The sequence below is a fragment of the Thalassophryne amazonica genome, chromosome 1 (assembly GCF_902500255.1).
Source record: "Thalassophryne amazonica chromosome 1, fThaAma1.1, whole genome shotgun sequence".
Lineage (NCBI taxonomy): Eukaryota > Metazoa > Chordata > Actinopteri > Batrachoidiformes > Batrachoididae > Thalassophryne > Thalassophryne amazonica.
The window spans coordinates 66,425,121-66,440,779 of record NC_047103.1 but is presented as its reverse complement, the minus strand read 5'-3'; the positions used below and the strand labels follow the sequence as shown (position 1 = coordinate 66,440,779).

The following is a 15,659-nucleotide window of genomic DNA, read 5'->3' as shown; positions in this document are numbered from 1 at the left end:
AAAAACTGTCTGCCGCTGCTGCTGCTCTCCCCTCAAGCTCTCCCCAGAGAGGAAGAGTCACACCATAAGATCAGATCAGAGACACATCAGAGAAGGAGTTTTAAGGTTGATATAAGACTGACTTTTGGTTGTGCAAGTAACTTTTTTTGGTACAAGTAATTTTTTTGTTACTTGCACCAGTGCAAGTAGGTTAAAAAATGTATTTCTACCCCTGCACTAAGTGACATACATACATAAAATATGTGGCAGTGCGGCATACATAAAACATTTGTTTTTCAAAATCAATTCCTGTTCTTGAATCTATACAGAGTTTATCCAAACAAATTGGTTACAGATTAATACTTGACCCCTACCATCACATAAAAACTGTTGTCTGTCACTGTTTTATTTGTACACTTTTAGCTCATGAAGCAAATGCACATTACCATCATCGGTCTTAGGAACTACATGCTTTGAAATCAGCGATGCCATTGCAGTGTAAGCAGACTAAATTTGTTCATGTGGAGGAGGCAGCCAAAACAACAGAGGTGAGGGAGATATGAGGAGTGGAGCAGTAAACAGTGCTCCTCCACATCTTGTTCCTCTGTGATCACTGAGTCCTACTTACTTAAGGCCCCTTCACACACAGTGTGAAGTTTGGTCAAATACGGCAAAACAATTCAAATTAGCGCACCACGAAATACTGCGTCGACGGGCAGGTGTGCACGATCCCAGAGCGAGGGTTCATGCACGAGACAGTGTCTTTCGAGCAGGAACACAGTGCGAGGTGCACCACATCACACCGCTGATGTGGAATAAAAAACAAAACAAAACATAAAACCAGCTGGTACCTGTGGAACCACATCGCGCCGCTGATGTGGAATAATAATAATATATAAAAAAAAAAAAACATACCACGCACAGGATTCATACCTGCACTTTACTGATTGCCAGCCCGAAACAAAATGGTGCAGGGAAAATGCCTGAAACCAACAAAGAGAGGAATGTCATAAAAAATAAACCTATACACCATAAAAACACAGCATTTTATATTGAATCCCTCTTATCAAGCGGGTAATACAAATATGATCTGTCTGTTCCTCTGTAGATGACCCATGGTCACAGACATACAGTCATGAAATGACATGAATAAGAAGAAGTTCGCTCTTCTTGTGTCCACATCTGCTGGCACTTGTCCAGCCGGGCCGCGCGTGTCCTGCCTGACACGCGTGTCTTGTGGACGGCACGTCAGAACTGATACCGCGTCATATGGAACAGAGCTCACATGGGTGACGTGATAGTCAGATCGTCCACTGGGTGTTCTGATCTGATGGTCCATTTCAGTCTGGGGGCAGCCTATCAACGGGCTGCAACAAGGGAGCGTGCGCACGCTCGCTGCAGCCCACAGCATATAACACCACAGAGATACACTATATGTTTTTATTTATGTCCACGTGATGACAGCAAACAGACACACGCACATCACAGTGGGCCGTTGTTAGTCCATATCTGTCCAAACACAGTACGTGTGGTTCCGCTGGGATGTCCAGATCGACATATCTCCACAGCCACTTTAGTGGGCAGTCACACCTCCTGTCAGTTCAGCGCACACACCAAAGCCACACTTGTCAAGAACGTAGACAAATTTCACTACCAGCACAACAGTGATTGTCTGCAGACTGTTGTCGTGCCAAGAGTGTGAATGGCCACACATTTTCTAAGTGCCAAACAAGCGGTGTAATATGTTTGTGCATGTCAGCTGGAATTTGGCCGACACCTGCCATGAGAGGGTTTGATGAGTTCGCACAGCACACGCTCTGTCTTTCAGCCGCTGGTGTATGCAAATAGTTGTCGCAACAGGTGTACGAGGTGTTCGAGGCAGGGACGATTTTATACGTTTTGCACATGATTCCTGCTTCGTGGGCACTTCAACCAAACTGTACATGCAAATCAAACCAAAATAATGTCATGTGCAAAATGTGATTTTTTTCAGACATATGCCACTTAACAAAAAACTGGAAACACTACTAAACATTCAGTGCAACTCTAAATATATGTATTTCAGTTTTTAAAAACCATGAAGGGGAACATAGTCTAAAAGCTGGGCTCCCATTGCAGATGTTTGGCCCCAATTTCCGCCCCAGTTCCATAAATGAAGAAATCGGCAAAAAATATACCTAAAATTTCAGTCTAAATTCGTGTTTCCTAAGATTACTGCATATACACCCAAGTAGGCATGAATCCCATGACATGAGTGCTTGTGTGCATGTGCCTCACAATGCTACTTTTGCCGTATCCCATGACTACACACCTTTCCACAAAGCAAAAATGTGTATCTTAACATCTCCAAACTGTCATCTCAAAACTGCCAAATTCATCATGGATGTCATCTTGTGCTGTGGATTTATGTTGCAGATGAGAATAAGGAAGGTTCCACTCACAGTACTGACCACTCACTGTACTCACTGTACACATCGCATCTCACCGCACACAACCACTACAACTGCGGCACTCAAAATTGACAACTGCTTGCTACAATACAGAAAACAATCAGTATTGTATTTTAATTTCAGCTAAAAGTGTAGCCTGGCATCAAAATAACTGAGCAGTCAAACCCACATTCAAGCAGAAATGGTTCATTTCAATATGCACTAATGAAATAAAGAAAGGTATCTGTAAAATTAAAGTAACAGATGCATATTAACCCATCTGCAAATTATATTCGATTATTCATTTCTTGTGGATCACAGTATGTCCCAACGTTTCTGTGTAGGCTCTCAGTTGTCCAGGTGGTTTCCATAGTAGAGAAGCTTGAATCTTCGACTGGACTGGGTTGCTTGACGCGAGGACGTTTCGCTTCAAATCGCAGAAGCTTCCTCAGCTAAAATTCTTGCTCTGGTGGTCTGACTTCTGTCTTGACTCTTGTAGAGAAGAATAATTCTTATTCTTCTCTACAAGAGTCAAGACAGAAGTCAGACCACCAGAGCAAGAATTTTAGCTGAGGAAGCTTCTGCGATTTAAAGCGAAACGTCCTCGCGTCAAGCAACCCAGTCCAGTCGAAGATTCAAGCTTCTCTAGTATGTCCCAACATCATTTTTTTTATGTTTAACCTTTTCAGATTGCTCACAATGTTCTGCAAAGCTACTTTTCCCTGAGATTATGGCAATTTTCAGCCCCAGATTAGGCGTTCAATATTTTATTTATTTATATACTTGCAATAAAAACATACATAATCAAATGTCAAATATCAGCAATTAGGGCACAGCTTAAAACCCATTACTGCACATGAAGGCAAAACTTTCTCAGCACTGTCAGACTTCCAACTAGAGGCTGACATTTTTTCGGGAATCCCACGGGTCACGGGATTCCCATAGGATTCCCATGTGATGGGAGTCAACTTTACTCTTCATCACGTGATTGGAATGGTACAGGATAAATAGTTAACGGGACCAGAGGGGAGCGGGAACCAACTAATAGGACAAAAAAACAAACAAAAAAAAACAAACAAACAAAACAAAACAAAGGACAGGTGCCGCCATTCTGTAGTTTTCTCTCAGTAAGCCTACACTATAACGCAAGTCAAAAAAACTACACCACCCAGAAGCCAACAGTGTTTCAGCGGCTGCTTTCCTCCAGAATTCAAAGAAGAAGAGCAATGGAGGGAACAAACACCAGCGGAGAAACCACTGTGTTAAAAATTGATTTGCAATGCAAAGTCAGAAATAACGACTTATCTATTAAGCTCACAGAATTGGCAGGGAAGTCGCAAATATTATTGAACTTCAGGAGAGTCGAGTGTGATGGTGTTAACACGCTGTATGCTGCTTGTAAAACATGAGGTGAGGCGGCCCACCCTCAATCCAGAAAATGTAGATGCACTTTTTTTCCTACATAGCAACATTTAAGGAGTGGTATGGGACAGGATTTTTTTATTTTTTTACTCTGGCCCAGGATTGGGATAGGACAGGAATTTTTCTGTGGGACTGGGATGGGATAGGTGTGAAAATCTACTCCTGTGTCACCCTCTACTTCCAACAGAGAACTGACAAATTCCAAATTCCCTTGACAACAGCAACAAGACACCATAAAATGAAAGAGAACCAATATATCTTGATCCCAGCTCCCAGGAGGAAAATGCATACTGATGTATAGATGTTTCTGCAAGTGTAGAGTGTCCATCTGTAATGCTGCATCTGACAGAGCTAAAAGAAAAATTTTACTGAATTATTTCAATTTTAATATTTTTTTTATATTTAAATTCCAGACCCAGCTGAGCTGTGATTGTTTTGTGTGTGTGTGTGTGTGTGTGTGTGTGTGTGTGTGTGTGTGTGTGTGTGTGTGTGTGTGTGTGTGTGTGTGTGTGTGTGTGTGTGTGTGTGTGTGTGAAGACTTTTATTCCATTTAGGGAAGCTGACAACAGGCTTGATTCTAACGGTGAATTAGTGTCAAATGATGAACTGACGACACACTCGACATGCATGTACATCATCTCTGAAGAACAGAAACAAGGTACCACTGATTAGGATTTGGCACATGGTTCCGCTGCAGGGAAGGAGAACACATGCTGAATCTATTGCTGGAGTATATCGCTGGTATTTCCTTACTGATGTGGTCTGCCGAGCCATAGTAGCACAGAGCTAATCAGTGTCTCAGCCACGACTGTGAAATCTCCATTTGTACATTTTACGTGGAAGCCCTTTATCTTAATTTTTGTCACAGTTGGATTATCAGCATGGTATTGAGAGAAAAAAACAATCAGACTAGGAGATGTTAGATTCTGTAAAGAACAGCTGTTGAGACATGGATCCAGTGCTGCATGTTTTGATCAACTTTTTAAAAACTATTTTATTTAAATTGGAGCCCGACAGAATAAGGCCTTCTGGGAAATCATCTGTGTGTATTCAGAAGAGACATGGGATTCTGTTAGCATGAATTTTCTAAATCTGTGAGAAATATCGTTGTTGAAGCAAACAGGCGAAGGAGTGGAATCAAGCTACCAGAGCTTGTGTTGCACATGGGATCAGCATTGTGCATTTCCAGGAATTGTTTAGTGTCAGAAATAGAAATGGGTTGTGAAGGAGACTTGAGAATTTGTAGTTTTTATCCAGGCAGACAGTTGCTTTACCGACAGTCTGCTCTCATTAACAATGTTTCTCTCACCATCTTCTTCTTTGAAGTGTATGAAAATGTCACTTCACAGGGCTATTCTGTTTATTTACTTTTTGTTTTATGTGTTTTCTCAGTTTCATTATAATTTGCTTTAAGGCTCAGCAATTTGGGACTAGCTTAGTCTAGATTTGGTTAAGTACACAAATCTTTTCAGAGAAGAAATGTAGATAGTGCTGAAAATGTCAAGTAAAACTCTACTATCTGCACTGCTAAACTTAAAGCCAACAATGATGGATGACTGGGGATTTTCCACAAATTTACATTAAGCTCCCCTATCTAGATAAAGGCAAAGCAATTCTTTGAGTAAGCACAGTAACACAGATGACTTATTATAAATAAAACCTTGTCTTTTTTTGTCAGCACTGACACAAAGAGAAAATACATGTCAATTAAAAAATGCACAATATTAAACACAAGAGCTCCCAGCAATTTTTATCAACCAAGACAGATGTGAATAATTAACTAAAGCTTCATAAAACAGGATGATGTTTTGGAACAAGAGTCATCATGAGATGACATAACTCCCCCTCAATATCGAGCTAACAAAGGTGAAAATGGCAACAGCTTGAATTTCACCAAAAAAAAAAAACAAAAAACAAAAAACATTTAAACAATGTAACAATTGTGTGAAAATTGCATTGAAATTACCGGCAGCCTGTCAAAATATCCCCAGGAAACGGGGACATTCCCCTCCTACACCCCAAATTTATGACAGACTTGTACAGATGACACTAAATGTGCATTGGAAAGGCAGGTCTGAATTTATCATCTATCAACATTATCATGGCTGCAAGCAACTGAAATTTTTGATGGTCAGTTTTTCATGGTTTAAAACACAGTGTGTATTTGCCTCTTATACTGAAACAAAATATGGCTCAAGTTTTGATTTCATACAATCCATTTACTGTCTTGTATGTATTGTCTGTTTCCAAAAATTGACTGACTGTCTGCATTAACTGACTTTAATTCTGCTTTCATTGCTTTTCATTTATCACATTCTAAGTGTGTCTTAAAAAACAAATCAATAATTGCACCCTTTCTGCTTTAACCCTCTGGGGTTCGAGAGCATTTTTTTGACAGTTCACTCGCCTGGCATAAATGTTTTATTACTGCTGTTAACAGCTGTCCCTGCATCCCACAATGAAGTTTTATCTCTTTTTTTGAGGACAACCTGTTCTTTCATAATATATATGCTTTTGTTGTGTTTTATAAGTGTAATAAAGGTTTACAATCAGAAATAAGAAAGGAAAAAATAAAACGGAAAATTTTATCCACACACATTTATTCAAAACACACAGCAAACTATAATAAACAACTGTTTTGACATTTTATAAAGGTAATTTGAGGTCTTGTGTGAAAGACTGGACAACAAAAAGGTTCAAACAATAAACAAATGCACATTTTGAACAATATATACACAATGGTCTACGCGTTTTGTTTGTCTTCAACTCAAATCAATTTCTGTCTGCTATTACACAGAGGTCACATCACAAATTTCTATTTCTACTGTGTTTTGGAGTCTTCTGTCTGATTCTGCAAGCAGCTTTCATTTCACACTTTGGCTCCTTGCAGTCTGAGGAGTGGCCCCTCTCCCTCACCTCATTGATATGGTAAACAGTGCTTTACGCCAGAGGGAGAGAGCCACAGAGTAATCCAGTAACATTCAAATGCAAACTAATGGAGCAATCGTGATAGTCACACACTCTTTGTTTGATCATGTGAGATTGTCATGCGAAGCTCTCCGTCTGCTTTCACTTTCGCTGTGCGTAATGGCGCAGGGCGCATTGGAAGAGTTAGGGGGCTATTCAAACGGGCCAACTACTAAGATATCACTCCTTAAAACAATCTTTGGTTTATCACGTGAGGTAAATCTGCCCTACGATTGGATTTTGGAAAACCATGTGATGGTGAACCAATTCCGATTGGACACTCACATTCCTCACGTCATCACACAGCTTCTATGAGGAGTACAAAGATGGCTGATGGATCAAAAGTCCGCTGAGTTAACTTTTCAGCAAAAAAAAAAAAAAAGTAAGTTTCTATCTCATTTCATTAAAACGTTATTTATAATTTATTAAAGCTTGGTCCAAGCCGTCGTATACAACGGTCGGCCCCAGAGGGTTAAGTAAATAGCACACTTAAATACACTGATAACTATTGCCAAAGAAAAGTCTTTTGTCACGTTATTTAATAAGTACTTAAATCATATAACTAGGCAAAAAAACAATAATGCAATTCAAAATAATAATGATAAAATAATCATTTTAATGTTAATGAAGTTCATGATTTTTTCACCAAGCAAAGTCCATTTTTACACACAGCTGAGCATGAAACAGGCAAATTGAGTCTCTATGAAGCAGTGTGGATTACTTTTGAAATATTTAAAAACAGTGCCTGATTCACTTCATATTTTTAATTTGGTTGTTTAGCTGATGCAGCAGAGCCAGAGGAATGTTTTGATACTCTGGAAGAAGGCCTGTTGGCTGCAGAAGAGGACATGTCACACTGAAATCAAAACAATTTAGATTTAGGCTGTTGGTGACCATCAGATGATACACCAGGATTACTCTGTGCACTTCCGTGACCGGTCTCAAAGTATACAGCATTCAAAACAAACAGCTTCAGAGACTGCCGAAAACCAAAGTACTTGTGAGTACTTCTTTTTCCGAGTGTTGCCAGCAGCAGGTTTATGTAGCTTTGAGGAAAACATCCGAGCATGCGCTTGAATGGAATAGAGCTGCTCAAGTTAAGAACGGAGCCACAGATTAATTGCAAAGTTTACATAGGTGCGATGTCAGGGGTAATGACCAAGTGGTTAGTACACTTGGTTTCAGTGTGAAAGGTTCTTGGTTCAAACCCCACCACTGCCACATTTCTCAATGTAATGTGGAGTTGTGTCAGGAAGGGCATCCGGCATAAAACGTGCCAATTCAACAAGCAGATCCATTTCAGATTTGCTGTGGTGACCCTGAGTGCAGACAAGGGAGCAGTCAAAAGGACTTTACATATGTAGGTGTTATGATGACTCATTTTTAAGTGATAACTTAATTTTGATACAATCAAGGTAAAAGTAGCAGCTGCTCTCCACTGTGAGAAGAATTAGTGCATGTGCACATCCTTCATGAATACAGCCTGTTAAAAACAGTCTCTGCTTGAGGCTCAGCTTTGTGCACACTTGTAAGTGTTGTCATCGATATAACTGCGAAAAATCTAAGAAATACATCTATGTGATCACGCATCCTGAAAAACAGCTGAGAGTTCCATGTGCACGTTCACGGTGAGAGGTATATCAGGGTTAAAACAGCATGCTGCTCTGGTACAGAGAACAGACTCCATGCACATCAAGATCTAAAATCCAACAAACTCTCTCAGTGTAACATAAAAATAATAAAGCCTACCAGCTCCACTGAGAAGAACAAAATACAAAAGGAAAAAATTGAACAGGGCACTCAACTACTTGTAGAATGATTTCAAAAATTAAATATGTAAAGTCCACACCATCAAAGTAGCTCAGAAGTTTCGTTATGGGATGTAGCAGCACTCACTTCACTCTGTCTGTCGGCCATTGGGATGTCTCTGCTTTTCCTAAAATATACGTCACACAGTGAGAAATGGCACCTACTAACTCGTCGAGTGAGAGGGATAATTAGCAATAAAATACATCAGTGGCCACTAATTATTACCACTTGTGTGTGTATAGACTTACAATCATGAATACTGATGTTGTTTTCCTAACCGAGATGTTAAATAACGTGCAACATGTCCTTTAAGTTAGCGGTTTTATATGACAGAATAAACTAATTTTGATGGAAATCCATCCACAGACGGAGGTTTTGCAGCCATGTATTATTATTTGCATATGAATGCTATTTGTAATATACTAGGCACAGAATCACAATTTTAAAAATACCATTTCTTGAAATTATGTGAACACATGAGGCTTCAGTCAGCTTCTAGGTTTTCCCATGTGATAACAGACACATTTCCAGATGTAATTCTGAATATTCCATGGTTTTTTTGGCCCCGTTTGATAACTGAACTATAAGATAACACATCACAATCACATCACCTGCAACCAAATTCATATAACACAAACACATAGGGCTGGGCTATATGGCAAAAAGGTTTCTGCCAGTTTGAAGAATACAATGACTGAAACCATGTCAGATTGAAAAATTAATGTTAGCTGTTGAAAATAATACATGTTGGAGAAAGAGACTCTCAAACTATTTTGTCAGTTAAAAATGATATGTTACCACTGTCAGAGATGAGGAAAACACTAGGAACCCATGCTCCTCTCCCAAATTATCATATATCTGGCAATACATGCTGTTTGTTATTTTAACTTTTCTATTGCTTAGGCCAGTGTCAGTACTGCAGCCAAAGCATTCAGAAAAATCCTAAAGCAAAAAAAATACAGCAGTCAATCACATCTACTCCTACATCTAGCTACTACAAAGCCATTTGATGATGTCATGTAGCCTACTGATTATATATGCCTGGGTTTTGTTTAAAATTAGTATTAAAATATACTTTAAAAATCCACTAAACAGATCCCAAAGCAGCCCAAAGCTATTTTTAATTGCAAAATACCCAGTTGTGCTAACTGTTCTCGGGATCTAGGTTTGTTGTGTTCTGAGGCTGAAGAAAATGTCAGCTATTTATAGGGCCTTTTCTTAAGCCCTTTAACTTCTCTATAGGGCACATTTTTTAATGGAACAGTTTGCCACTTGAGATAAGAGTCTGATTCTGTGGACTCATTTAAATCTAGATCAAAGACTTATATTTTTGTGTTTCTTACAGTTGACACTGTATTGTGGGTAGAATTTTGCGGAAAAATATGAATTTTATCCATTTTGGAATAAGGCTGTAACATAACAAAATGCGGAAAAAGTGAAGCGCTCTGAATACGTTCCATATGCACTATTTCTGAGGACATGCATGACTCGCTTTCTTGTTAAATGTTTCATGTGTTACAAAAGCACTCAGTCTGCAGAAGCAAAGTGCCTGTCCAATCTGAGTTTTAAAAAACACATACATATATGTTGCCTATAACAGATGTCTGCTGACACAGCATGTAATAATTAGTGGCTGCGAACTCTGTGTTCTCATTTACAGCAATTGAAAAAAGCAGGGCAGCAGTGGGTGGGAGGGTGCTTTGTGGAAAAGGGCCAATCAGGCCAATATCATAATAATGTCATTGTGGGTTCCAGATCGTTAACTCAACCAGTCCTACCAACACATAGTTTTAATGTGACCTACCATGGTTACTCGCTAGTTGCAACAAAACAAAATATGTACCTTAATCTGTAGCATCAACAGTAAACTAGCTTACTGAAAACAGCTTTAAAAAGTGACTTAAGGGATGAAGACAACAGCGGAAGACTTGGCATTACCTTTGAAGAAGACAAACTTGCCCTCGCTGTTCTCATAGACAGCATCTATTTTTGGTGGCAGGCCCCTCCAGAAAACGCTGATTAGCATGGGATATCCTGGCATCACTGAGTTATTCCTCACTCGCCAAAACCAGTGGTCCTGAAAGTGAACAACATAGACAAAAACCTGAAGCTCAAGGATGGGGGGTAGACAATATAGGATATCTAAAAAGTTTGCAAGAAGTTCCAGTATGTTTTTCTGGCTGTCCCAAATTGTGGCTAACTTTGGCCTTGCTGTACCTAACCATTTATGACCTATGGGTGTTCTTGAACAATTTATGGCATACCTAAAGATAAAGATCAGACCCATCATCTCTGTTTTGCATGTTTGACAACTCATTTATTTGATTTTTGTTATTGTTAGTTTGGCCAAAGGAGATGGTCACCCCTCTGAGTCTGGTCAGTTTGAGGTTTCTTCCTACAATGAAAAAACAAAACAAAAACGCATGACAGAGGTTGTCCTTACAACGGTTGCCTATGTGCTTGCTCAGGGTGGTTGATAAGGTTACCTTATCCTTTTGATGTGCCTTGGGGCAACATGTTGTGATTTGATGGTATAAAGCAGAGCTCTTCACCTTATTCCAGAAAGGGCCAATATTGTGCAGGTTTTCTTTGCAACCAGCCACTCCACCAGGTGATTTCACCGATTAACTGATTCCATCTGCTCAAAGTGATCTTAATCAGTGAAATCACCTGGTGGAGTGGGTGGTTGTGTTGTGTGTTGGGGGGTTTGGCTGGACAAGGTTGGGTTGTTTTGTGTTTGTTTTCCTTCCCAGGTGATTTGGGGCTGTTCTCTGAGGAACAGAGTCTCTCTCCTCTGTTACGATGATTGGCTGCACCTGTTACATTCTCATGCGGCTCTCTATTAGGACAATCCACGACACCTGTGATGTTCACGTGCAGATCTGAGGACTTCCAGCTGGTACCAATGTAGTGATGAAGAACTACATTTAAACCAGCAGTGAGTTGGATAAGATTGCCGGAGAATACGACCTTGTGACGACCGTGTGGGGACGCTGAGGGCCGTTTCAGAGTTTGACATCGCGCCTGTGAAGGAGGACGAGGGTGAGAGACAAACGTTGTCAGCACACGGCAGAGGTAAATATTCTGAAAAGTTTTTCCGTGAATGTAAATTGGCGTCTTATACGCAGCTATAAGTAATTATTGGTGGAAAGTGTTTGGCGTGCTCCTCATGGCAGTGGCGTGCGGATTAATGATCCTCCACTAGCTGTGAGCAGCAGCCTCCTTGAATTAAGTTGGAATTCAGACCTAAATGTGTAGCTGATAAGTTTGCCGCCAAACAATATTTCGTAGTAATAGTGTTGAATAATCTCATCTCTGTTCCTCCTTCGCAGAGTACAATTCTGGGAAAAAGTCACCTGGGGGGGTGTCGGCGGAACTCCTGAGTCCTGAACATTCAGACTCCGACTGTTGAGACACTGAGAGAGCGCGCCGCCTTTTCACCTCACCAGAACTTTAAATTAGTATTTTATGTATAGCACAAAGGGGAGAAAAATAAATGTGTTTTCTTTTTGGAACTGCTTCTGGTTATTTCATGCTGGGTTCAGTCAGATACTGGACCGCTCCTCACTCCGCATCTTATCCATAACAGAATTCTCCGGCCAAACCAATATGGACCCAGTGGCAGAAGCAGTTCCATTTCAGGAGAAAGTCCAGAAGCACCTGGAGATGATTTGGGAGCAAGTGCAGCACCTTCCGATTAAAATTAAACAGACAGACGCCCGTGTTACGGAGCTTGTAGCTCAGGCTGTTCCGCTTCCTGTGGTTGCAGCTCCGGTTCCATCGAGCCCGGTTCAGATAAAGTCGCCGTCCGGAGATTCGGCTCCTGAACCGGTTATATGTCATCCGGAGCCCTATTCGGGAAATGTGGAGGCTTGTGCGCCGTTTTTGATGCAGTGTTCTTTGGTTTTTGCTCAGCGACCGGCGTCTTTTTCCTCTGAGAGCAGCTGAGTCGCATATGTTATTAATCTGTTGCGAGGTGATGCCCTGGCGTGGGTCACGGCGTTGTGGAGCAATAAATCATCACTGCTAGAATCCTTTGACAAATTTTCCCGTGAACTTTGTTTGGTTTTTGATCATCCGGTGAAAATAAATGCCGTGGTTCAGCAATTGCTGAACCTCCGACAAGGGCGACGAAGCGCAGCTGATTATTCTGTGGATTTTCGAATCTTTTCCGCTCAGTCTGGTTGGAACGCTGCTGCTTTGAGGGGGGTGTTTGTAGACGGGTTGAATGACTCCCTGAAAGATGAGCTAGCCATCCGTGACGAACCAAAGGATTTAGATGAGTTAATATCCTTGGTTATTCGTCTAGAGGATCGGATTAAGGAGCGTGGGCGAGAGAGAGGGCGAGTGTCCGAGCGGGGTGTTTTGTCTCGGGGTTTTCCCCGACATAAGTCCGGACCGCCTCTTCTTCGTTCCTCTGAGACTCCTCCGACGGGACCTCTAGCAACTCTAGTGGATGAGCCAATGCAACTTGGAAGTGTTAGAACAGCCATATTGCCCCGGTCAAACGAGCGTCAGGAGACAGCATCATAATATGGCTCCAGGTGTTTTATGGACATTTTTGTGGGATATAAATGGAAGTTTTTGTGAACCAGTTTTTGTGTGTAGCACTTGAGGTAGTTCTGGTGGGGTGAACAGGCTGGCTGGTCGGAGTTCGTTTGGACTCAGGTAAACGTGTGTTTTTTTTTTATTGTTTATAGTTATTTAATTTTTGTTAGCGGCATGGGTCATTTTATTTTGTTGGTTTTTATTTCCCTGTCCCCTAACCCCAGCCTCACACACTCCTGGCCGTTTGTCTTTGGTGTTGTGGGGTGGTGCAGGTTGGTTGCTGGGCATTCCCATGAGGACCTCTGCACCTGGGGGGGAGGGGGTCCAGGGCTTTTTTCTTAGATTTAGTTGTTTCCCGGTTCCTCTCCAGCCTCAGCGTGCCTCTGACCATTTGCCATTGGCATTGCTGAGGTGTCGGGCGGTGGGGATATACTCCAGTCGGAGCGGTGGGGCCGATCAGTGCCGTACGCTTTTTCCGCTGCCCACCCCTCCCGGTAGGCTGGAGTATAGTCGGGGGGTCGGCACCGGCCGTCTTGCCGGTTTTCCCCTGCCCTTGGGGGTGGAGCTGGGTTGCGTTTTTCCTACTGGCTTCTCCGGCTTAGTAGTCCTGTGCCGATTGCCACGACATGTTTCCCGACGGTCCTGGAGGGTCTTTCGGGGTGCTGGAGAGGTCAATGGGGCTTTCTGTAGTTTTTGTTTGCTCCTTGCATGCAATCGTGCAAAGAGAATTTTGAAATGTTCAAAAAAGCTTGCATGCATAGATGTCGTGCAACAAACGTGAAGTAGTAGTAAACGTTGGGCAATCTACTCACCAACACTACGTGTAGCTCGTCAAGTCGAGTAAAGAAGTGAACAGTGCGAATGATTGCGTCAGCACACCGCATCAGAGTGCAGCTTGTCTGAACGATTATAACGAGATGTTAAATCTATCATAAACATACTTTTACAGCTGCACACAAAAAGGAAAGCACAAGCAACTGTTTTACCAAGCTATTACAATATATACATGACAAATAATTACCTTTTTAGATGGCTCCAAATGTGTTCTTCACCTCGTTCAGCGCGTGTGTGGGAAAAACAGCAGCTGGAGCGCTCCTCTGTGAGTCCGAAAGCAATTAGAGGAGTTTTCAACAGCTAACTTGGACAGAAAATGATTGATCCGCGACAAAATAATGATTTCATATACGCAGCATCCAGTGCACAATGCGTGGCAGCCAGTGGAACAAAACACGGCATCCTTCTGGGAACACAGCGGGTGGGATCGTCACAATGATATGGTGCATCAAAGTCATGCAAGTGTCAGAGGGCCTTTAGAAAATCCAGAATGCAGTTGTAGGCTGGCGTGTTGAAGCGCAGTGTGCTGAGCTTCCTTATCAGCTGCTGTGGTATAATTGTGTAAAAGTTACAACTCTTGCTACGTTCATGACGATGGTAAAAATTTATCTGAATTCTGAAAACTGTGCATTCATTTGAACTCAGAGAACAATATGAAAGCCCACAATAACAAATTTGAGCTTTGTTGTTGTCCTTCCAAAGAACACACGTAATAGTTGTTACAGCTGCTTGCTGTGGTGAAGAAAGATGGAAAATGGCTCAAATGAGTGCAAATATCTATTCAGTGACAACACAAGTTATTATCTTTGCAAAAACTGTAATGCTGGCATTTTCAAGAAAATATAAAGACTGCAAAATCACATACAAGAGTAAATGATAGTGAAAAGCAATTACATAGCATTTGTAATATTACTGTCTCAATAGTCATGGTGGAGGGCACCATGACTGTAGCTGCTATGATGTTAAGTCAACCAGAGTTTTTGAGCAAAAGATTCAACCTGATCATATTTTCAAATAATTATTTCAGAGTTAGAGCTTGTAATTTCCGATTTTCACATATAATCATCATTTACATTGAACCACCTGACAGAAAAATCTTTAAAAATTTCAGGAAAATGGAGTTCAAGTTTAAACATTCTCAAGTTCAATATTCATTCATTCATCTTCTACCGCTTAGTCCAATTAAGGGTCGCGGGGGCTGGAGCCTATCCCAGCAGTCATAGAACGCGAGGCGGGGTACACCCAGGACAGGACACCAGTCTGTCGCAGGGCCACAAACAGACAAACAAACACAGACACACCCACACACACACCTACGGACAATTTAAAGATACCAAGCCACCTAACCCGCATGTCTTTGGATGTGGGAGGAAACCGGAGCACCCGGAGGAAACCCACGCAAACACAGGGAGAACATGCAAACTCCACATAGAAAGGCCACAGGAATTGAACCCATGACCTTCTCGCCATGAGGCAACAGTGCTAACCACTAATCCACCGTGCTGCCCTCAAGTTCAATATAATAAACAAAAATATTTAGGCCAACAGAGGGTGGATTTTTCAAAATTCAGTGATGCTAAATCTGTAAACTCAAACTGCAGAAAAATTGCAATTATTGAAGAAACTGGACCACACACACACACACACACACACACACACACACACACACAC

General features: G+C 41.4%; 1 protein-coding gene across 1 annotated transcript in view; it reads right to left on the bottom strand.

Annotated features, from left to right (window-relative positions):
• LOC117511393 (matrix metalloproteinase-16-like) overlaps nt 1-15,659 on the bottom strand; it is a 542,347-nt gene that overhangs the window by 124,891 nt on the left and 401,797 nt on the right. The window contains 1 exon segment of the mRNA XM_034171438.1: nt 10,545-10,683. Within this exon segment, the coding sequence (XP_034027329.1) occupies nt 10,545-10,683 (139 nt within the window).